The 24,694-nt window shown below is 43.5% G+C and overlaps 2 protein-coding genes across 4 annotated transcripts in view; both read left to right on the top strand.

Annotated features, from left to right (window-relative positions):
• The window catches only part of LOC121718183 (cytoplasmic phosphatidylinositol transfer protein 1-like), a 75,959-nt gene extending 66,536 nt beyond the window's left edge, over positions 1-9,423 (top strand). For 2 of the 3 annotated variants that reach the window (XM_042103085.1, XM_042103086.1), the window contains exons 6-9: positions 1,207-1,308; positions 1,812-1,967; positions 2,293-2,356; positions 5,348-9,423. In XM_042103085.1, the coding sequence (XP_041959019.1) occupies positions 1,207-1,308; positions 1,812-1,967; positions 2,293-2,356; positions 5,348-6,546 (1,521 nt within the window). In that variant the 3' untranslated portion in view covers positions 6,547-9,423. Of the gene's footprint in view, positions 1-1,206; positions 1,309-1,811; positions 1,968-2,292; positions 2,357-4,465; positions 4,606-5,347 lie in introns of all 3 variants that reach the window. The other variant, XM_042103087.1, reaches the window with a different exon arrangement.
• A 5,474-nt stretch (positions 9,424-14,897) lies between these two features.
• On the top strand, positions 14,898-24,092 carry nol11 (nucleolar protein 11). Its single transcript, XM_042103076.1, has 18 exons — positions 14,898-15,082; positions 15,443-15,556; positions 15,659-15,715; positions 15,983-16,131; positions 16,383-16,440; positions 16,556-16,691; positions 17,450-17,653; positions 17,789-17,865; positions 17,986-18,109; positions 18,827-18,912; positions 19,624-19,689; positions 19,928-20,112; positions 20,492-20,617; positions 20,990-21,247; positions 21,672-21,750; positions 22,580-22,672; positions 22,788-22,895; positions 23,467-24,092. The coding sequence occupies exons 1-18, from the start codon at positions 14,936-14,938 to the stop codon at positions 23,578-23,580; spliced, it is 2,181 nt and encodes a 726-aa protein (XP_041959010.1). The 5' UTR covers positions 14,898-14,935; the 3' UTR covers positions 23,581-24,092.
• Positions 24,093-24,694: the final 602 nt, after the last annotated feature.

Here is a 24,694-nt window from a genome sequence, read left to right as displayed (position 1 = left end):
AAGCGAGAGGGAGGAGGAAACCCCGCTCCGCTCCGTCTGAAGCACTCTGTCCCTCGTTCCTTTTCCATGTGGTGCGGAGCCCTCTGGCCCCGTGGGCTCTGGCTCTCTGCTCCACCCCGAGACAAACAGCTGGCAGCACTTCAGCACCTCCGGCCTCTCAGTCCAACCCCAGTGCAGAGCCACCTTCCGCCGCCACGCGCCTCTGGCTATTAGCACACAGCCAATCGTTATTGGAATTCTATAGTTAAAGGTGTTAGCTGCTAGCTAATGTGATTGGGCCTGGGCGATGGCTAATGGAAAGGTTCTGTGGTGCTTCCAGGGCCTAATGGTTGTGTTTGGTGCTGTTTGGATGCCTAATGTGTCACCGCTGAGTTTGCCAGAGTGATTAGATTATGTAGCGCATCCTCCACTGAGTGCCTAGTTTACCCGAAGAGCCTCGGTGGAAAGGGGAAAGCTCCCTTGGTGCAGCGTAAAAGCTAGTGCGTGATCATCGATCATCAGCTTGTGTGTGTGTGTGTGTGTGTGTGTGTGTGTGTGTGTGTGTGTGTGTGTGTGTGGCGTCGTCGGTGGAGTCGTTCTCCAGTCAGCGTATGTGCCGCTAGCGCTCCGGGCTGCATTGCGCTCTGCGGCGGCTGTGTTTTTGTGCCAATGCAGTGGCAGGCCGTGATGGAGCAGACCTCGGGTTATTCAACCCTCTGCCCCCGCATCCGCAGCGCAGTAGGCTGCAGAGGGTTGGGGGGGGGGGGGGGGGGTGGGGGTTTAGATACTGCTCCCGCTCATTGATGGCCGGGGACCACTGGAGTATAACCGATGGGAGGGGGAAAGTCATCACGGGCATATCGGTGCAAAAGTTAAATCTATAGTGCCATCTTGTGGCAGGGAGGTGAACTCGCACTGCTCAAGCAAATCAGCCAAGGCCTGCAGGGATGCTTTTTTTATTATTGTCACGGCATCATTATGCCGCTCTCCTTCAGCTCACTGAAGAGGATCAGATCAGTGTTATTGGTGGATGGAACCTGCTTTGAATTATTAAATCTCCTGAAATGAAGGCCATAGTTGTCTTTGTGTTATGAAGAAGTGAGTCCTTGGCTTTCCATTGCTAGATTCATGCCTGTGTACGTTTTTTCTTCCCTTTGCTTTTATTCACTTTGCCCATATTTAAGAGTTGTCGACCTTGGACTTCATTTTTCTTCTTTTTTTGTGCAGATCTTTGACACGGAGGGCAAGGACCAGGACCAGGAGAGGGAGGTGTGTTTCGTGGACATCGCGTACGATGAGATCCCCGAGCGATACTACAAGGAGTCTGAGGTAAGAACTACATGAGGGGGGGCAAAACAAAAGAGAATTACTATCCAAAACAGTATCACAAGTGGCTAGACAAGAGAAGAACATGCAGAGTTGTCCAAAGATCATTTTCGATTTTGCACCCTAAATGTTGTAGAAATGTTATTGATGATGTTCTTAGAGTAGTGTTTGACTTGTGGGGTTGTCACAGAGACATTAGCCTTCTCAGACATAGTGTACGTAGCTAGCCACGGTGCTTATGTCAACCCGCCATCACTTCTGCTTCATCTTGTCCTGTTACTCCTCTAGCTCATCTTTTCCTGTTACTCCTCTAGCTCATCTTTTCCTGTTACTCCTCTAGCTCATCTTGTCCTGTTACTCCTCTAGCTCATCTTGTCCTGTTACTCCTCTAGCTCATCTTGTCCTGTTACTCCTCTAGCTCATCTCAGAGTAGTCCGGCTTGTCTTCCATGTTTTCCGTAAGTCTGTCTCATCTTTCTTGTTTTTTTTCACGTCGCCGGGGGGCAGGATCTGCGCTACTTCCGCTCGGAGAAGACGTCGCGGGGCGTGCTGCCCGAGGGCTGGCGGGACACGCAGGAGCCCATCATGTGCTCCTACAAACTGGTCACCGTCAAGTTCGAGGTGTGGGGTCTGCAGACGCGCGTCGAGCAGTTTGTGCACAAGGTGGGACCCTCTCACCAGCCGCTCACACTCACACGGGCCACGGGCATCACATATGTCACATAGGTCCTCTTCACTCACACGGGCATCACATATGTCACATAGGTCCTCTTCACTCACACGGGCATCACATATGTCACATAGGTCCTCTTCACTCAGTTTATGCAGTATGTCCCTGGCACTTGGGTTTGAGTCGTCACACTCATTCCACCGTCATTATTGCGCTGTATATGTTAAACTATTCCAAATATAGCACTATATGTACGTACTTGCTAACAAAGTGCTAAATGCTAACTAAGCTCTCCTGTGGTTTTCTCCGTGGTGTCAGGTGATCAGAGATGTTCTCCTCCTGGGCCACAGACAAGCCTTCGCCTGGGTGGATGAGTGGATTGGTATGTCCTGTCACACAGCTTTGACCAAAAACACAAAATAGTGAAATAAGTGAATAAATACATCAATAGATTAAGAAGAGAAAATAATTTTGTTGCAAGCCAAGTAAAGAATAGTTATCAGCTAAATGACTTATGAACATGAACTGCATTTGAGTAGAAATAAACGAGTGTATAACTAATGGAGTCATGCAGTGTATAAGTGATCTGTCATGTCACCTGCATCCTGCATGTGTTTTTGATCACTGCAACCAAACCCATCCTCGCCACTCACCACCCACACCTCTTCTCTCTCTACCAAGTGTCTTGTACTAACACTGCCCTGGATGTGTGTGTGTGTGTGTGTGTGTGTGTGTGGACACTGAGGATATTAACTTCCTCCATTTGTTCTATCGCAGTGTGGAGCCCCGTGGGCCATGCCTGTGCTCCCTGGTCCAGGACATAATCACCCATCTCCCCCATCCACTGCTCCAGCCCCTCTCTCTCACACACACACACACACACACACACACACACACACACACACACACACACACACACACACACACACATATACACACACACACACATATACACACACACACACACATACACACACACACACATATACACACACACATATACACACACACACACACACACACACACACACACACACACACACACACACACACACACACACATACACACACACACACATATACACACACACACACACACACACACACACAAACACACTCTCTCTCTTTGCATACCAGCCCTGTTCGCCTTGAGATCAGATCAATACCTCCACATGGCCAGCAGTAGTCCCTTGCTTCACACGATGGCCCATGCAGATTAGTGCAGGCTGCCCCCCCCCCCCCCTTCTCCTTGACCTGCAGTGACCCACACCTGGCCCCAGTGTGGTCGGGCGAGATTAGAGACTTGGATGCTGCCTCAGCAGCTCTATTAGCTGATGAGCGCCGGGCTGCCCTTCGAGGAATTCTTCAAGGAGGCCAGCTCGGGGAGAGACCAGATGTAATCACACGGCAGCTCTCTCAGCTCCAAGAGATGAGCAGTGGGGTCTGCCAGTAGAAATATGTTTCACGTTGTCACGGCGACCTGCTCAATGGACTTTTGCAACAGAATATTATCCCTGAATGCAAGTAGTCAGTCGTGCTATTTCAAATGCAAAATGTAGCAAACTTCCCTTTAAAGCATATTTAGAGCTTCTTCATGTCATAGTATTGTCTTGCACTCTCTTACACTATGAAGCTATTGCAAGTGAGGGCAGACACATAGTGCATCATATTCCGAATGGGTTATGAATTGGTTGTCAATAGGTTATAGAGAGTTCTGACTGCAATGGGGCAATGTGTGATGGTGCTGAGAGGATGTGAATTGTGTGTGTGTGTGTGTGTGTGTGCCTGATAGTCTGAGTGTGAAGTCCACTAACTCCTTCTGTATGTGTGGTGTCGGGTGAGTAGGGTAAGTAGCTCACTGCTTGTGCTCCGTGCACTGGGACTCTCTCTCTCTCTCTCTCTCTCTCTCTGTCCTCTACACTCTCCTGGACAGAGCACCACACCTCACCTCACCTCAGATGCACGTGGCCTTCTAGAGACTCTCCTCTCTTGCGTTCATGAAGACCTCCTTTATTTTTCTCGTCCTCTTCTTTCTTGGGAATGTTTTGGTTTTGATTCATCTGATCCAGCTCCTGTGTTTCCTACCTTGAGGGTTCCTTTTTTTGGCGGGCGGAGGGGGGGGGGGGGGGGGGATTCTCTTCACTGTACTCGGATCTGCTGAGCTTAAGGCCCGACTAGCTTTCACAGCAGGCTCCAGTCTCTCTCTCTCTCTCTCTCTCTCTCTCTCTCTCTCTCTCTCTCTCTCTCTCTCTCTCCGTGGCCTTGGGAAAGCTAGATCAGCCTCCCTCCCTCCTTCTCCTTCTCTCCCTAGTGGTGCTTCATGCTGAAGCACTAACCCCATTTGGCTCTCCTTCCTGCCTGCCCTTATTAGTGCAAGCTGTAGCCTCCCACCCCCTCACCTCCACGCTTGCACTCGCCCACCTCCTAGCTCGACCAATCAGAATGTCCCTAATGGAAGATACCCAACATCTTGCTCCACCCCTCTTTGCAGATATGACTCTGGACGATGTGCGGGACTACGAGAAACAAATGCATGAGAAAACCAACATTAAAGTTTGCCTTGAGCAGCAAGAACAGTCCACCAATTCACCGCCATCCCCCGATGGCATAGAGATCCATGACAAAGCCAGCGTATGTGGTGTTTGTTTGTTTTCACATTTGTTTGTTTGTTTGTTTGTTTATTTGTCAGCGTCTTTGTGTTTGAGTGTGTGTGCGTGTGAGAGAGAGAGAGTGTGAGTGTGTGTGTGTGTGTGTGTGTGTGGTTCATATGTTCCTCTCCCCTGGCACCCCGGTCACTTTGTGACTAGCGTGCCCTAATGACACTGGCCATCCACTCACTGTCCCAACATTCCCCCACTCACTCAGTCACCATCGACATCCATGACAGCCACTCACCCAGCCATGGAGCCAAGCAGCCTATGCATAGCGTACCTTAGCCATGGAAACACTCTCTGAAGTGGCCTCCTTTAACTCTGTTAGGGATGGATGCTTATTGTGCCGCATATTACGCATCACACTTTGCCATTAGGAGTGATTAGCCTTTCAGCCAATTTCAGCCTGCCTCATTAGCATTGCGCATGCAAAACAAATCTGAAGCGAGTTTTGTGACTAAACATATGTAAACAAGAGTGTGATGGTGTGATGGTGCCTAAACTGTGTACTGGACTACTTTGTGTCCTCCGTCATATACTCCTCTCTCTCTCTCTCCATCTCTCTCTCTCTCTGTCTCTCTCTCTGTCCCTCTCGCTGTCCCTCTCTCTCTCTTTCTCTCTATCTCTCTCTCTCTCCCTCTTTCTCTCTCTCTCTCTCCCTCTCTCTATCATTTTCTCTCTCCATGATCCCTCTCTCTGACCCTGCGCCTCTCTCCCTTCAGACATGACGATGGATGAGGTGAGAGAGTTTGAGCGCACCATCCAGGCGGAAACCAACCAGAAGATCGGGGTGTTCCCGCCGTCCATCTCCATCGGCGAGACGGCCCTGTCCTCCCTGACCCCCACCGGCCCCGCCAGCGCCCCCTCCACCCCGCTTTGCACCGACGCCCCCGACTTCCTCTCCATCCCCAAGGACCGGCCCCGCAAGAAGTCCGCCCCAGAGACGCTCACCCTGCCCCAGCCCGCGTCCGCCCAGGACCCCGCCTCCACCTCTCCGTCCACCCCTGGCCCGGCCACCGCCCCCATCTCCAACCACGCCCCCCTGGAGCTCGGAGGCCACTCAGATGGAGTGATGTCACTCTTTTGCTGCCCCCCCCACCCCCCACCCCCACCACACACACACACACACACACACACACACACACACACACACACATTTCTGCTTCTGCATCCACCTTCCCCCCCTCACAGACACACACTTCACCTCTGGCCTCCCGCCTGCTCACTGCGCAATCTCTCAGCTGTCGTCCAGTCCAGCCGCTCACGCTCTAGAGTCCGTCTCCGCCAGAACTCCCAAATCCCACTGCTGATGCCACTGGAAGCACCACCAAAGTGTGGGCATTGGAGGATCGCAAAGTCTTCCCCTGAACGACCCACTCCGTCCCTCGCAACCTCTCATGGTCATCTTTGGATTCCAGCCAGTGGCAAGCTAGACCACATCCTCGACCCAACAAAGAGAATATGCATTCATTTAATCACGTGTGTGTGTGTGTGTGTGTGTGTGTTTGTTTGTCAGTCTGTTCTGTGCACCAGTTATAAAACAATGCATCCTGTCCTCTCTGTTAATCCCGAGACTTTGCAAAGCCAGACACAGTTACCAGTTATTCACCTTCTCCTGTCTTTTCCCCGGAGTTTGTATGTAGACAAGCTTCCACTGCGTAGCCATCCAACCCGTGGCCTGAGGCACGCTGCCTCAGCAGCGCAGATGGAAATATTCTTAGCAACACGGCTGATCGCTTTGAAATGTCATCGCAGTGTGCGTTGCTATGCCACAACTGAAATGGAAGCGAAGCGATTTAGCTCCGACCGGTGCGTCTCGAGCGGCGTTGGGATCCGCCTATCGAAGTCGTTCTTGTCCTTGTCCTACACGTGCATTGTATGTGAAGAGTTTGGTTCCAAAAACGCAAATCTACATTTTTAAAAACATGTTATTTAATTGTGTATTTCAGGTAATATCAATCAAATTGCTGTTTTGATTGAACAGTGTAAAAAAATGATTTATGAAAATTCATTGAAATGGTGGATATAGCGTTTCGGAACCAAACTTTTCATGTGTTCTCAGTGTCTCGCAGAAGTAAAAAAAAAAACAGGATCTTGACCAATCAGAGAAGAGAGCATGAGAAAGGCGGAGTTAACGTTCTCAGGCCCCACCCTTTTTTGATAACACAGGGCAGGAGATGGACTTCTCCCCTATCACTGCTTTTGCTAAATATCTACATATGTACAGCTTTCTCTACGGTAACAAAGCTCTTGATAATCCAACCAAGTTTACACACCAATAAATCTACAGCTACGGTGGGAGAGAACAATTGATTCAGAAAAGGAATCTGACGAATGGTTTTATTGAAGAAATATGGCTCAGCATTTTTGCCAATGTATGGAGAGTCAATGTACAGTAGTGTACAGTTCACATGTCTCAGAAAGACATGAAGTGCCAGGGGGTGGCTGAATAGCATCTAATGTGGCATTCCTGGATTGCCATGCTTTTGCCATCATGGCTCTGAAATCTTAACAGAAGCCAGAAGCCATTTGAAGTCTGTGAGATCTACCCTCACATGCATTTAATATCGCTCAGCCAAGTGACTGATCATACACAAGATCCAAGATCTATGGATATACACACACACACATATATATATATATATATATGACTGGACGGCCAGAGTGCAGTGGATTTTCAATTGATGTCTTTTACACATGGAGTGGACAGGGCAGTGAACCAACTGGCCGACCTTTAAATTTGTAGAGGTCACTTTGAAACATGCCTTATGCGCTTGGTCTATTCATTATACTCTGAATGCTGGATAGGATTGGCTTAACCAGTCCTGGTGCACAGCATTTTACATGACGTAAAAAAAACAACAACAATAACACTGTTGTCGTGCCAACTCTTCTGTTAGACACAGGGGAGGAGGGGCCAAGGTTTTGATTTGATTTGTGAAGAGATCCTCTCCTGGGTTGCACTTGTTGAAGTACTTTGATAAGCTGCTCTTTGTCATTGAAGATTAGCCATCGTTTCAGAGGGGGGGGGGCCTTAAAGCCGCATGGAATGTTCTCCAACATATGTACGTATAGGGAGTATATATGAGTCTATAGAGGCAGAATAGGAGGTGGAAGAGTTGAATGTGACTTGATAGGTTGTAGTTAGTTGCCATATGATAAATGTGAGTCTCCAATCAAAAACTGAGCATGCTCGGAGAAAATAACCCACCCAGTGCCTCTGCATGTGAAAAGTGTATCTTCTAGTCTGTATGCCAAAACCTCCTGCAAACAGTATTTAAAAATGAAACCATAAAGGAAGTTCTGTCTTCTGTGATATGTTTTTAATTTGCCTCGCTTGTGAAGGAGTCAAGTTAGACATCTTCTTGAATTTGACAGATCAGATCATTAGATCAGCTGTGTAATAGCCTAACGTGCTTTCAATGAAATGCTTTTCTGTAAATCTGAGCACAAACAGTCCATTTGAAGTTAGGGTCGTGAATTGATATTTTCCCTTTTGGCAATCACTGTTCTATATATTTTTTTCCCAAATAACGTGAGACTTGAGAAAGACAACATGTTGAAGAGTGGACTGTAACTAGTGCACTCATGCTTCTAACAATCAGGTGTTTTTTTTCCGTAGTCTGTTGGTAGTCATGTCTCCTTCTTTCAATTCGACCCTGACCTTAAATTAAACACAACATTTTTCAGACCTTAAAGGAAGATCCTGAAATACTTTGCTTTCTGACCAAAATGTTATCAAAGGACATGCATCCTAGTTTGACTCCTATAAAACAATGTAAAGCCATGTTCCCCCTTAGTTACAAAACTGTCTATAGTTCACCTCAGATGCTTTCCACCACTAATGGACCAGGGCCTAATGGATCCATGCAGATATCCTACCTTATACATTCACACTGTCCGCAAGCAGGACTCACAGTCTTTTGATGGTCCTCTGGATTGTACACAGCCCAGCCTAGCCAGTGGATTTTTGTGAGGCATGAAGTTTACCAAAATCCCAGGGATTCGTGTCATTGTTTATTTTCTTCAGTGGTTGTGCTAACTCCTGAGTTATAAAGAGTAAATTGTAAATAGCCTTTGTACAGATCTCCTCTGGTTTTAGACTTCCTATAATTTATCTAAAAGGAAATGAAAGTTGTTAGCATAGAGACTTGGGTCTCTATCACATGGGGGGGGTCTCTGCTACTTTGAATTATTCCAGTTTGTTAAAATGCTGTAACATAATCAGTTCAACATATCCTTTTTGCTATAGTATGATTTTTTTGCCTGAAACACCAGTTTGTTCAATCATTGTTTAGTTGTTTAAGTAGTTCTTATTAGTTTCTTGCTCCTGATCTTGTGTTGGGGTCTTTCTTTCAACTTTGATATGGTCCAAGGATATTTTGTTTGTTAAAAAAAATAAAATAACACAACACATTTTATATTCTTTAGTTGTTCCGTTACAGTGGAAGCATTGATGTTTTTTAAATCTGAAGGTGAAACTCTTTGTTTTTCTTACTTATACTTACTTATAAGTAGCACCGTGAGTTGTTTTGTTATGGCTGTGTTTTCTATTCGAACCCATTTGCTCAGAAGGACCAAGCCTTTGTGTCACTTTAAGTGCAGGTGGTAGACATGCTGTTATTTTTGTGTTTGCTAAGTGCCATCCTCTCTCAGCTGCTGAAAGTTGCTCTGGGTTCTTCCACTCTGGTATATTTTTATTGCCCTTGGATATATTTTGTTTGTTTTAGTTGTAATTAATGTTTTACTTTTTTCTTAAATCTTGTAGCAAATAAAAGTTTACTTGCTATTTAAAATATTCTGTGTCAAGTGCTTTATGTGTGTCCCATATGTGTGGGAGGGTTAGACTTAAAGGTTAGACTAGAAAGGTTAGCACTGAGGATGAAGAATCTTTTATGGTATGTTGGTCTCAAGGGCCCACATCAATCTGGCCCATAATCACTCATTTGTGATTTGTACCCCCCTGGTAAAAAATGAAAATGCAATATTATTCTGCTTTAATTGCCCATATCTTCAGTTAAGATGTTCAGAACTGCACCAAATTTTATGTGTATGATTGACCTGGCATTCTCTGGGGGTATGCCAAGTTTCGTAGAATTTCATCCATGGGGGGGTCTAAAACAAATTAGGTTATGTGTACATTTAGTGACTGTACACTCATTGGCCTGTAGATGGCGGTGCACACATATACACATGCACACACACACAGGCACCCACATACTATCGGTATTAGAACGGCTGATACATAATTACAAATTCAGTAGGATTAAAAGAAAGCCAAAATAAATATTCATCATCATCATGGCTGGATTTCCAGTATTGGCGATAAGTAGTCATTTGTCCACTAGATGGCGCATCGTTGCAGTGAGACGTAATTTTGTTGGAAGTTAAAAGTGGGTTGGAAAAACAATGGACGCTTCCTACAAGGACTGTAGTTTATCGCAGAGAACGTCTAATAAGGATAGGATGATGTTCACATGAAATGTAATTCCCATTTCTTCTTGAAGCCGAAATAAATCTGAGGATGTTTATCGGACATGCTTGGTTTTTACTGCAGGTAGGCTACGTTAATCTTATAATATCAATAAGGACCTAGGTAATGTTACCATTAGCATTGGTTGAGTGATGGAGGCCAATTTGATTGATTGCATTTGTAGAAAACTATAAATGCGGTTATACCAAGCAAATTGATAGCAGCACTCTAATTGTATCTTCCGACTGTCATTTGTTGCACGTGCTACAAAAATCATTCTGTGCAATGGAAGATTTACCAACGTTACACCGGTCTGATGCAGCTTTGCCTATACATGCATGAGACTGAGACTCCTGTTTATTTTGTTTTAAGTGCGTGCAGGGTGTGAGAGGGGAATCGATGTGCTTTGATTCCAGCTTGGTAGTTGTAGTCTGTGAGATTAAAAAGCACGTGTGTGTGAAGTATCCAAACAATGACACCTTCATTTCATTATGGCTGCTTTAGCAACACACTTTAAGCTACTGTGTAGTGGGTCCCATTTAGAAGTGGCTACTTCATTCGCGCTTTCATTGACTCATGGCGCTCCGTGAATTTTATTGCAACTTTTCGCCACGATATGGCAGTTTAAGTCCGCTTGATACTGTAAGGCGTAAGCCATTGGTTTCCAAAGGAGATTTTATTTGTGTCGCCAGCATAGCCTATTGACAATTTATGTTGTAAATAGGCCTACCTTATAAGCCTACCTGTAGCTTAGGAAAGCTAACAGCTTTCTATTAGGATCTAGTTTGTTAGTTACAGTTTTGTCATAACTCCCTGATGCATTTTTGCATTTAGAATAGCCAGAGCATGGATATCTCAATCGGAAAATTAAACAATATCGGGTGCCTATGGACTAGGCTGAGCTATGGACCAGCCTGATCTGCCCGCTATTTATTTTTTGATTTCATAAAAGATTGAGCTTGGTCTGGTGAAAGCCAGACTAGCCATGGACCTCAGTTACACAATGCAAGGGAACATGAATCAGCCTATATTTGCACGAACAATAACAGACAACAGCTCTTCAACTTTGGCCCGTTAAAATGTGTATGAACAGTCTAGCGACGCATTTCATCAAGGCCCATTTGGACATGTCAGTTATTTCACCACTGGTTAGATGTAAAACAGCATTTCGTTTCAGACTACTGTTACTTAATTTGTGCATTAACAATAACGTTTCAGACTACTGTTACTTAATTTGTGCATTGACAATAAAGTATTACATGAACTAAAGATGACTAAAATCTTGTGTAGAAGAATAAACATTCACATAAAATCCATCCATCCAAAAATGACCTTTGTTTTTGATAGCTGCAGCGTGAATCAAATCGCGCGCAAGGCAGCATGGGAACACCCAGGCTAGATAGCTGTTGAAAACGGCATGGAACTGACAGAGATGTTTTTGTTTATAAATAAAATAAATAAAAAAATAAATAAATAACATTATGCTGATACCTTTTCCCAAATACAATGTAGCCTACAGGTGTAAGTGACCTTTCATCAATCCAGTTGCAATGGATGAACTGTGAGGAACTGCCCTACTTGTGATTGTTTAGAGATTTTAAAGGTTTTATAACAATCCTACATCTTCTTTGGCTATTCTACAATCTATTCACCTTTTCAGCACCAGTAGGCTACTTTCTGTGCAGCCGCACACACACACTCAGGCATGCCAAACAAGCATACACAAAAGTTTCAAGAGTGGGTGATGGAGTAAAATATTGAGACAAATTGAAGTGTGATTTATTTTCGCGGAACGGATGTACAGGACAGAGCGGCGGTCATATTTTGTACCGCTATGCGGTACATCTAGTTATTGTTTTAGGGAGTGTCTGATGAACTTTTAGCTGCACTTGTAGTCCAGTCATTTTAGAAGAAAGGGTTGAACAAATTGCAACACAAGCAAACTTAACTGATTTTGTATCCTCAATATGTCCTGAGTAAGGGAAAAAAAGCCCCGAAGAATCCCAATAGGTGAAAGTTTAGAAAAAGACCTAAATGTACCCTATTCATGCGCCTATACAGAATTTTTCTCACGGAAATAGGGGGAAAAAATTAACCTTTACATATCACCATGAGTTGATTACTTACATCAAGACAAACAAAAAATGTATTATGATATTTTTGAAATTGTTTGTTAGGCAAACAGGGCATAATGTAATTATGTATAGCTAATGTATAGTGACCCAAAACTAATTGCAACATTTGACAAACTAATTGTCCAAGGCATGGAGGAAGATAATACATGTCTTAACTGGTATTATATCTCATCTAGAGGGTATATTCTTATAGAAAATATATAGTTTATGGTGTTTAATTTGTTTTCCCTGGACAGTATAGGCCAAAATGTATCCACTTTACACTAGATTCGCCTTTACAGAATAGAGGGCAATGTATTGTGCATGGCATAGAGGAAGATGGGAAATGTCTTAAATGGTGTTATATCTCCTCTAGAGGGTATATGCTTATAGAAAATATATGGTTTATGGTGTTTAAATTGTTTTCCCTGGACAGTATAGGCCAAAATGTATCCACTTTACACTAGATTCGCCTTTACAGAATAGAGGGCAATGTATTGTGCATGGCATAGAGGAAGATGGGAAATGTCTTAAATGGTGTTATATCTCCTCTGGAGGGTATATGCGTTCAGAAAATATATAGTTTAGGGTGTTTAATTTGGTTCCCTTAATAGTGCAGGCCAAAATGTATCAGCTGTTCACTTGATTCACCTATACAGAATAGAGGAGTATGTGTTATTCATGGTATGAAGCTGGGACAGAAGTTGATTGATGCTATATTTCATGTACAGTGCATATACTTTTAGAATATGTATAGATTTGACTGTTCTATGACTTTGGTAAAACCATGACCCATGCATAGGCATGCATTGTTAATTATTAATCTTAAACTATATTTATTAGAATAGCATTTTTGTCAGATGTCACAACAATAGTCACTTGGAGGCTAACTGCAGTTATCCCATCTGCACCCTTCTGTCGAATTAGGACATGATCATGTCCATCTTCAACTTTGCCTTCACAATTTTCCTGCATTCACTAACATAAACATACTGTGCTGTCCGATTATTGTTTTAGACAAAAATTGTGCAAAGTAAAGGGGCATCATACAGGCCCCTCTGATTGGACAGACAGTATATCAGTCAACCCCTGAGCAAGAGGTCAATTACTATAAGACTTGCAAAATGATGGACTGATACTTTAGTGTGATATACTGTATGTTTCAGTGACCTCTAAATCAGATTACGTAAACACCAAAACCACTCCTAGGCTGAATAATGCTTAACTATGTGTTTGTACAGATTACACATTGTGGAACACTTACATGCAAAAGCACACTTGGCTCTATTTAAAGATTCAACAACCATTTCCATTGATTCAAAGGGCCACAATGTAAAAATAGACACCAATTTTGCAACAAACCAGTCTTAAATAAGCCAAAGAAATTCACTCTTTGAAAATAAAAGAATGTTCCTCAACAATGCAAGATTCTAAAATTCCATGTAAAGTTAGATGGGGTCAGATATTCTTTAGAATGTGTATTCTACAACATTCTAATTACAGTTTTGTCAGTATTTGCTGAAGAATAATGCATAAAACAACCCTCATTTTAACATATTTCCACCAACTGGATTTTCATGATCTTTTACTATGGTGTAAAGATCACCAATTAAAAAATATAAAAATGTGAAAATAAATTCTGTTGCAATTAGTTTTGGGTCAGACCTTTGCCTGGACTATTAGCTCCGTTGTGGTATTTATTCAAATTAACTATACGTAATTACATTATGCCCTGTTTGCCCATGTTAACAAACAATTTCAAAAAACTTCTAATACATTTTTTGTTTGTCTTGATGTAAGTAATCCACTCAGTAATTTTCATGGTGATATGTGAAGGTTAATTTTTTTCACCTATTCACGTGAGAAAAATACTGAATAGGTGCATGAATAGGGTATATTTGGGTCTTTTTCGAAACTTTCCCCTATTGGGATTCTTCGGGGCTTTTTCTCCCTTACTCAGGACATATTGAGGATTCAAAATCAGTTAAGTTTGCTTGTGTTGCAATTTGTTCAACCTTGACCCCTATTTTGGCTTAAAATGACTGGACTATTGAGTGTTTCAGAGATTATAGCCACAGCATGCTAGTCTAAGGTAGACACACATGATAAACAAATGAATTTTATGTGACAACTGTGGCCTATTAACAGCAGTGGAGATTCATTCTGCTCCAGAAGCAGTTTAGAGAGGAAGAAGCAGTCTATAACTGATGGGTCTAAGTGATAAAAGAATAGCCTCTATAGAAATTATATTACGGTTCTCTATCAATCATTTTTTTGGTATCTAGTCTAGGGTAGACACACACACACACAAAAAACCCAACACGTGCAAATGAGGGTGTTTTTGTCCAATTAAATTCACATTTTCAGACTAAGAAATAAAATAGTTTATTGTGATAACTGTGGCCTATAAACTTTAACAGCCAGTGAAGATAAATTCTGCTCCAGAAGCAGTTTAGAGAGGAGAAAGCAGTCTATAAATGATTGGTTCCAAATTATTGGTGTCTAAGTGATAAAAGCATGGAGCCTCTATAAAATTCATATATAGGCCTACATGAATAGGATTTTATTTATCCAAATTTTTTTTGCAAATATCTACTATCTCTTCCACGCCACTGTGTGGCAGCATTGTTTTTTTTTAAACAACCCTTCTTGAAAATATACTCGGTGGTCAGCCAATGTGTTCTCGCGACTTCTCAGCATAAACGAGTTTTGCGATCGAAAAGATGGCAGCGCTCTTTGAGGGTGCCACGCTTTGCGCTCTGAGTGTAGAGCAAAACAACACAGAATCGGGAATACAGGGGATAGAGTTGGATAGGGATGATGATCATGTCGTTGTTACGGACTCGAAAAGATCTGTTACGTTATATAAGGTAAGGTGAATCGGGCAGATCTGTGATCATTCAACGATTGTCTGGTGCCATGCTTGCTTACGAGCCCACCGTGACACCCCCATGCTAAACTGAATTACTCTTTCGATTCGTTTTGCACGTAAAATGAAAGCAATGTGCTCAAGCAGTTTTAGACGAGACGTCACTTGCCACTCTGTTAACTTCATATCACTTTCGTACACATCGCATTCGTAGAAAGTATGTTCATAACAGATGCTAAGCTACCTACCTAGATGTACATGATGTAGCCTCTTGAAAAGGAAAACAACGTCCTTCCCCGTCTGCGAACGCAGATGCAGTTCATGTTTGGTATCTCAGTACAGGATTTGTTTGCTCTGACAGGTCTCTGACCAGAAGCCCTTGGGTAGCTGGACAATGAAACAAGGACAGAGAATAACTTGCCCAGCCGTTTACAACTCCAAAACAGGAGAGTACGTGGTGGTGACGGATGATAAGGTAAACAACAAAGATGGCCTTCTATTCTGATATTCATATCTTAGCGGTTTTGTCTTTTGTAAAAGTGAAATGCAACGTTATGGTATAACTTTCTTTCCTTAGGTTATAAGAGTTTGGAAAGATGATGACATCAATATTGACAAGGCTTTCAAAGCTACTGTAAGTATGATCTTGATATATCATATGTACTGACTCAGTTTTTAAACTTTTTGAAGAGGCCTAAAAAGACCATGTAACGTTTTCATTACTTTTCTACCTTACTAATGTGTTGGTATTTCTAATTCTGATTTCACTGGCAATGCTTTGTAATGTATTCTCTTATTTGCCTGGCCACTGAGTGTTTTCTTGAGTTCTGCCCATTCTCTCTCCTCCTGTCTCGCTCTGTTGTGTTTTTGTCACCTGACCTAGTTTGCCCTTGTGCTGTAGGTGTCCGCCGATGTGTGGAGGATTCACTCGGCCCCCGGCCAAGAGCCAGTGATCCTCTTCCACAGAGGGGCCACTCGCTTCCTGGACGTGCTGTTGGCCGAGCCCCAGCAGGACATGGAGAACGTCATCTCAGATGACGAGGTCATCAGGTAGGCATGCCGATACGGCACTGCCAGGCATTTAGGTCACAGATTTCTAACTGTCCAGATTAGGATGCCATTGCATCTCTGGTGTGAGTCATGTAGGATTGGGAGAGACTTGCTGCTTGACTTTAGGTATTTTCCTAGTCCATGTATAAACGAGAACATTATTTTCTGTTTCAAGTCACATAGAGGATATTTGATATTGTTGAAGAGAGACTTGCAATCCATTTTATATTGTCATCAATGTTATCCCTTAGGTGGAGTAACTTAATCACATCAGGCAAACAACAATGGGTTCTCTTCATCACAGAACAGGCAAGACTACACCCCTCACTACTCTTTTTGTAGTACATTCCTTTTCACAATTAGTGCATGTGTGTGTGTATGTTTTCCTCCTGTACTTAATGGAATGTTCCATATGTTGCTTCAGAAAGGGGAGCACTTTCTGCATGTGCAGAGTCTTGGGGATATGACAAGAGCAGCATATCGCCTGGAGAGCACGGGCTCTGCTCCTCTCAGTTTCTCTGCCTCAGCCCGCAGTGGCAACCTACACATCCTCAGTCTATGTAAGTCACCACGGCAACCCACACATCTTCAGTCTATATAAGTCACCACAACAACCTACACATCCTCAGTCTATGTAAGTCACCACGGCAACCTACACATCCTCAGTCTATATAAGTCACCACGGCAACCTACACATCCTCAGTCTATATAAGTCACCACACACAACAGCATGTCTGCGGTCATTGTAAACTGAGCATAGGTTTTAGTTACTTGATAGACAGCGTTGGTAATCTAAAGCAGTTAAGAGTGTTTTGTTTTGGGGACATTCATTCTATTGGCTGTTACATTAGCTAAGACATGCTCTTCTTTTGAGGATGTTTACATTTTTGTGTCTAGTCAGTTATTGTACCTGGGAATTGTCTTTTTTTTTTTTTAGTAGCAGTACCACAGTCCAAAAGAGAGCTTGCACACCAGTAATTGCCGATGCAAAGATACAGAAAGTTTATTCCATCAAAGAATAAAGTGTAAAGTGTTACCCGGTCATGTGCAAAACGTTTTTAGTCATCAGACCAACCCACCAGGCCTTGAGTTGTTGGCGCGATACCCTATCTGCTCTATCAGATGTATCAGATCTGTAGTATCAGTATACATTGATAAGTCACAGATAAACTGGATGTTCTGTACATTCACCAAGCTAATGGTCCTGAAAAATGTTTTCCAGTTCTGTTCTTGCTAGTATTCAGAATTGCGCTCTCTGTGCCGAACCCTGTGGACTGTAACACACCCCCTCATCCTTCTGCCCTGTTCTCGCCTGCAGACCCGGACGGCTGTGTGTACGAGAGCGCGGTGCCCATGAGATTGCCCGGGGGCGTTCGGGCCGAGGCGCTGCCCCTGCCCAGGACCCTGCTCCTGCGGCTGCCCCTGGGGGGCGGCGCGCTGGCGTCGGCCTCCGCCGTGTCCCTGGACGCGGCCCACGTGGCGGTGGTGGGCGTCCCACATCCGTCGGCCGGGGCAGGGAAAGGTAAACCCGTCCTGCAGAGCGCTCTGTTCCAGATCACCTGGTCTATACGGAGGTGCCCTGAACTGACATTATGACCACGGGGCCTTTGGTTGGCCCTGGTGCTCATGTGAAGGGTCTCTCTTTTGTCCACTCCAGATTACCTTTGTATTTGGAACACCAATTTTCAGACTCTGCAAGCTGGGAAGGAAATGGCCGGAAGAATATATGGACAGGTCAGTCAGGAGAAACGTTCTTGAAAAATTGAACATTTGTTTTGGCCCCTTATAAAGATCAGCAAAAGCAAAAATATAATGTTTGTTTGTTTGTGTTTTTGTTTGTTTGTTTGTTTGTAGTTCTGGTGCTACCACAGGAAGCTGTACGTTCCTCATGGAAAGGCTTTGTCTGTAATCCCCTTTGAGTGTCAGAAATCCTCCTTGGCCGCTGCTCTGGGGAAGCTCAAACAGTCTGGAGGCTGCGGTAAGCTTCTATCTAGCACTTCCCTCCATGCAAACAGTCCCTCACACATTTGTTTTTTCCTGTAGAAAGGTAATATAATGGATAGACATGAGTTGTTAGTAGGTGTTGGCCAATATGCCTTTTTATGGCTGATCTCAACAGCAAGCGAAGGCGGGGGAAGAGGGGTTGCATTTATAAACATACGTTTCTTAAAATGCCAATCTCACTACAATGTGTCTGAGTGAATTTGCTAAAATAGGATGTTAAAGTAAATAAATTGGGAAACGGAAATGACTAATCGACCAGTGCCAGTAGAAGTGTGTTCCTCTAGTCCTGCCCTGTGTGACTCATTCTTTCCCCTAGTTGTCTTTGCTGCAAATGTTATGGTTAGGGTTTCCAACCAGGAATTTCCAGAAATCCATGTGAATTAATAAACTAAGTATATAAAAAAAAGAAAAATATGTACATAGTTCTAGTTTAACTCTGTGTGCAAGTAAACCTACCATACATAATAAAAACACTAGAGGGCGCCTCTGGACTAATATCAATATCACTGATGCTGATACAATATCACTGAGGATGCTGCTACAGATGAGAACCACTAAGTGCAATAGGGAGCCGATAAAGGCTCATACATCAACAAACTCAAAGTGTGTTTCACTCAGCTAGAGGACTTTTTTTTTTATGTAACTCTGAGTTGTGTATTTGTGTCCTTATTTCACTCTGTCGTGTGTCCAGAGATGGCTCCTCCCGTCCCTTTACCGTCGTGGGGGGCAGAGACTCACGAGGACGCGTCTGCTGCTGGGATGGAGACGCGGAGGAATGTAAGAGCCTTCTCATCTGCTCTTCTCACAGCCCTTTTTCCCACGGAATGGCTGCTTGAACCGGTTCCATTCTGGATTCTTTGAAGTTTGCCATCTGTACTAGCCTGTACGAGTCTGTGATTCCGCTCGTGTTGAGCAGAGCCATTGTAAACGAGACATCATCATCAGCCATCAGTGGAGGTCATTGCATATTGGAAGCAAATGGAGCACAAGATGGCAGATGTCCTTGATTACCTTTCTCTCCAACCTGTAGAATGACACACTCCAACTGAGCTTCACTGGAAAAACCAGCTCTCTTTTGGTTCAAGCTAGGAACCAACTTTTCAGGTTCCAAACCAATTTATTGCTGGTAAAAATGGCTCAAAGAATGGCTCAAAGTTTGGTATGCGAACTGGAATGTAACACGCTCCCTGGTGGTGGAAAAGGGCTCTCTCTCTATGCAATCCAGGGCAAGGGCAAGGTGTAGACCTGCAATATCTTGCAAAAGCTCTCCTTCCCTCATCGTTATTGTAAGAGGGTGGTGGTCTGCTGCCCTGTGATTTCCGTATATGCCATCCACTACACATCCGACCACTTTTGTGCTTTGTGTTAAACTTGTTGGTTCTGGACCTTCTGATGGTTTAAACGGAGACCTGATTTGTTGAAGCATTAGAAAAGCTGTTTTGCTGGCCCTGATGTTGTTGTGTTTTTGTTTTCATTTCCTCTCCACAGAAGTTAACACGCAAAAGCCACGGAGCCTCCAACGTAAGCGTTGACCAGTTAATTGACCAAATCAAGGTAACGGCCTCTAATCTAAAGCAATGTGCTGCTTATTCCCCACCATCTCTGAATAGTACTCTGATTAACTGTGTATCAATACAATACTTGTTCTTTACAATGATATGGTTACTTTACTGTTTAAAGCGCCTTAAAACCTCATCAGCATTCTCTATATGCTGCCCGATCACCTGATTGCCATTTTATTTACCCCTGGGTCACCAGTGGCTCCCCTAACGTGGCTGTTGTCCCTCTCCAGACTGGCTCCGAGGAGGACGTCCAGAAGGCAGTGGCCTCCTTCATCTCCAAGTCGGACCTCCCGGCTCTCCAGCTGGCCGTGGGGAGCCTGGCGTCCGCTCTAGTGGCCCGCAGCCTGGCCGAGCCCTCCTACTACCCACACAAGGTGCTGGTGCAGCTGGTGCACACGCAGTGTCTCTCCCACAGGTGAGCACAGGGGGGCTAGAGGGGATTTGGAAACCAACAGCCACTAAGCCACCAACGCTCACATCAAAACTGCTTTGCCATTTGTTGGTGTGTTGTTGTTGCTTTAAAGTTTATAGTGTTTGAGGGTGGTTAATTACATTGCGATCAGCAATGGCACCCTTTGCAAACATGAAAGACCGTCTCTGAAATAATGATTTGAGTGAAATGTTGTTGGAAGCATGTTTGGTTCACCATTGTCCCTAAAATAAAATGGGAGGTACTGTTATATTCTGTGTTTGTATTTCTAATACAGGGCATAACTTAGTGAGGAATGCCCTGTTTAAAGTGGCCTTCCATTCCGATGAGAAAGCTACCCCTCAACATGCGTTTGTGTTTCTAGTGTGTGTCCCGACCTCCTGAAGCTGGCTCTGGAGAAGAAGGACTTTGCCTTGTGTCAGTTCTGTCTACAGGCCTTCCCAGACATCCCGGAGGCCCTCACCTGTGCCTGCCTCAATGTCTTCCTCAGGTAAATGTCCGTCCCTTCCTGAAAGAAGGTCCATCACAATCACTGACATTTTATTTTTCGTGGGAGGATATTTGTGTCAATTTCTGAACACGATGCACTAAATTCCCTTACATGTATTAAGCCATTTTTTATCTACAGAAAAAAAAAATAGGACTAGGCTTAATCTACATACAGGAAACCAAGTGTCAGAGTAGTCAGCAGGTTTTGGTACATCCACTTAAGGGGGAAAACAAGTCATTGTTGACTTCCCCACCATGTTCCAGCTTCAGTTTGAATTTGAATCCCTGACTTTTGTCAGGCATTACACTGGGCACCTTCCCCCTAAGCCAAAGCTTCAATCCAGTAACCCTTACTGACTTCCTGTTGCCTCAGCACCCCAAACAGTGAGCTGGAAACAGTTGCCCTGGAGACGGACAGTGTAGCGTTCATGGAGGGCCTCAGTGCGGCGACGGCACCGGAGGACGAGGAGGACGAGGGGAAAGGTACCCGGCAGAACGGCTTCAGCACGACGGCATCACAGGAGGAGAGCAGCTGTGAGGCCCAGCCAACGCCTCACCAGAAACCGAAGCTGCCCATCCCCATGCCTCTGGACATGACGCGCCCTATTGGCCTCCACAGAGCTGTGTTACTGTATCCTTGGCTGCTGAAGCTTACTTGTAGGCCCTGGTGCTCTTCCTTACATCAAATGGGTACATTTGCATGTAGTCTGTATAGAATGAAATATAAATCAACAGGGAGCTTCAGGGAGCTTTGTGAACTGGGTGAGATTCTCATGAATTGTATTTCTCTCTCTCTCTCTCTCTCTCTCTCTCTCTCTCTCTCTCTCTCTCTCTCTCTCTCTCTCTCTCTCTCTCTCTCTCTCTCTCTCTCTCTCTCTCTCTCTCTCTCTTTCTCTCTCTTGCTCTCTCTTTCTTTCTTTCTTTCTTTCTTTCTTTCTTTCTTTCTTACTTCCTATTTCTCTCTCCCTGAAAACATTACAGAATATGTAGCTATAGTAACCACATTTGAGGAGCTGGTACTTGTTTGAATTTTGTCCTTGACAGCAACTTCTCAGAAATGAAATCCTACAGACTCCATACAGCGAGAGCTTCCTGTTGCCTCATCTCAAAGAACTCACCACACCACACGTCATAGTAAGTATCTATTAACAGAGTCACAACGGACACTTTTTGTAATAATAATAATCAAATGCTTATGCATCAGTGCTTCCCCTACAATGTATTCATCAGCGGCGCAGCGCCGCTCCTGGAAATCAAGCGCCACTGCAAAAAAAGTTGCCTAATAAAAAAAAAAAGAAATAGACGCAAGTGAACTTCAGGAACAGCTGCCGTTCGTCCAGGTTTCATGTCAACAAGTAATAGTAGGCTAACGTTGAAGGCGCAGTCAGGATTCCACAGGAGATCACGCTTGTTTGTGTTTATGTTTAAGTTTATTAGCAGACGCAATTTTGTGCAAAAAAACGTAGCCTACATTATGTTGACCAAGGAACCAAATTAAACACGCCAGCGAGATAGCTCGCCCCTACCTTCAGTAGCAGCCTATTCCCAGATAAATTCCACGCATTGTTTAGTTTTTGTTTGTGATACAGGCAATGCTTTCAAGCCATGTTGCTAACATACCTAGGCTGTGAAACTAAGGTCTAGCTAGCCTATTGGTGGGTTTAATTGAATTTGAGTAATAGGATACGCAACCATTTACATCTGAGAGAGTTTGTCATTCCTGTAGAGCTCACCAAATATTCCTTCCTACGATCAACAGCACCGCTGCTGGAAACATTTCTAGGGGAAACACTGTGCATTGTGCTATTGTAAGTATTGTTAAGCTTTTGGAATGGGAGACTTTTATCGGTGCAATCTTTTAAGTGGTTCTTGAAATCACTTGAAATGTTTTTTCCACAATGTTCTTATGTATCTCAAATATACCTGTATAGCACCTCAAATATTGTTTTTGTTGTCTTCCCAGCTCTATCTCCAGTACTTACAGTTTTTGTATGTTAAATACTACCAAGACATCAACACACAGGTTCCTGCGTTGAGGTCACCAACAATGACACAGGTTGGTGCGATGGATGGTTTCTCCATCTCCCTCAGATTCATAATGACATCCCATCTGAAAAGGCGCCATAACCGTTAACACCTGTATCTTCCCCCTGTGCTCTTCATAACTCTAGATCATAGACTGGGTTTGCCTGCTTGTGGATGCCCATTTCACAGTCTTAGTTATGGCTCCAGAGGCGAAAGAGTTGCTATCAGGCCTTCACGGATTTGTGAAGGCACAGGTGAGCATTCTTAAACTATAAATTTACTGAACACAACCCACGTTTTCATAGGAGCTGTATCTGTGGCAGTTTCCTTTCCTAGGCGTGGTATAGTAAATATCATCCTCTTTTGATTATGTTCCACACACTTCACATGTTATGTGTGGAGACCTCAGAAAAGGAACAGAGTACTGAATATCTAGAAGCCCTTATCTTAACTGTGTGTGCACTTAACCACTCCATTTACTTATGTCTGCTAAGGTAAATTAAAGTGGTACAACACACACACACACACTGAATACACTATATATATATACACACATACATACACTGAACACAAACTAGTCATCTGCATGCAGAAGATGGTTGCTAGATGTATCCTGCAGTATTCTAGTGTGTTGGTCGTGCACATTCTAAAATAAGGTATGGTAACGTTACACTTGTGCTCAATGTAGCACTGACATGAACTGCGGGATTGTATATGGGAGGTATACTGAAATACTATTTTGGACACATCTACTGTGAAAGGAATTGACTGGAAGGACAATGCTGAGCTAACTCTGCTTTTGTTTTCCCTGCTCTTCTCTTTTAGATGAAGTTATTTACTGATCTGGGGAAAATCGAGGGCAGTCTTCATGCACTGAAGAAAGTCAAGCAGTCAAAGGACAACGGCCAATACTCTATTGAAGTGATTGAGTTGTTTTAAACCAATTGTATAGACTCTTTTAAACAAATATACCTGTGCTCCTCCACCATGAATGACACATTTTCAATAAATGACACAATGTTTGTGTTTGCCAAATCTGTTGACATTGCAACATTGCTATATGTTATTTATATAGCATAGGCCGACAGCATGAATTGGAAATAGAAAAAAATAATTGCAAATTAAAACAACATTATTGTGTATACCACATTCCAAAGAGTATATTTGCTTTTTAAGCCAATGTGTTTTGGGGTGACTTATTTTGTTAGTAAGAGTTTTTAACATTGTCATACAAGCAGAATAAGTGACTCAGTGCCCTTTATTTTTGTAGAAGAGTAATTGTGCAACCAGATTTGAAACCAGTGTTTGATCATTACATGTCTTATGTTTGCATTGTTCCAATTGTATCTTACAGAGAATGTCACATACATGAGAGTGTTGTGTGTAATTCAGATGCCTTTTTGGTTTTCTTTATGTGGTTTATAACGAATATAATGGAATTTTCATATGAATGGATTATGATGTGTTTGGCATGTAGCGCAAAGGCCAATGCTAGGGACTCACTAAATGAGAGACGGGGGGGGAGTTTATATATTTTACTATTTATTTGATATACTATTTTAATAATGTTTGGGGGGGAAGTACACAGTTGCCCACAACAATATAAATAGTCCTACTAAAATAGGCACAACCCTCCCCCACTCCTCAGACTTTGATTCATTGACCCTGAACATCATAGGATTAACGCAGTGACCTAATAATAATGGGGCTATAATATCGAAATACCAAAAGTATCTGGTGGTGAATTAATAAAAAAAGAAAAGCAGAGGAGTGAAAACGGGACAGAGGTAATGTGATTACTGCGAACCATTGTTGGCATTGGATCAGAGTTATCTTACGTCACTGTTTGATAGGCCTTATGAATTGCTTGTGTTGAAGTCATTTTTAGGCTATCCCCGAATATTATTAAATTAACTTCAGAAGGACTCCACAGGTGTTTGGGGAATGACCCACAACATAATGCTGAGAAGTACCTGTGTGCTGCTCGAAACACTAGTCTGAAAGCAGACATGTCCAAGCATTTCTATTGGTACTGTGTGTCATCAAGAGCTCG

The sequence above is a fragment of the Alosa sapidissima genome, chromosome 9, assembly GCF_018492685.1.
Source record: "Alosa sapidissima isolate fAloSap1 chromosome 9, fAloSap1.pri, whole genome shotgun sequence".
In the NCBI taxonomy this organism is placed as follows: domain Eukaryota; kingdom Metazoa; phylum Chordata; class Actinopteri; order Clupeiformes; family Clupeidae; genus Alosa; species Alosa sapidissima.
This window is presented reverse-complemented; position numbering and strand designations above follow the sequence as displayed.

Bases quoted from the DNA above. Each gene is read 5' to 3' on its own strand.
- nol11 (XM_042103076.1), top strand. From the start codon at position 14,936: ATGGCAGCGCTCTTTGAGGGTGCCACGCTTTGCGCTCTGAGTGTAGAG. The intron at 16,692-17,449 runs GTAAGTCACCAC...TCTCGCCTGCAG, and splicing joins CCTACACATCCTCAGTCTAT to ACCCGGACGGCTGTGTGTAC. The intron at 17,654-17,788 runs GTAAACCCGTCC...TGTCCACTCCAG, and splicing joins GTCGGCCGGGGCAGGGAAAG to ATTACCTTTGTATTTGGAAC.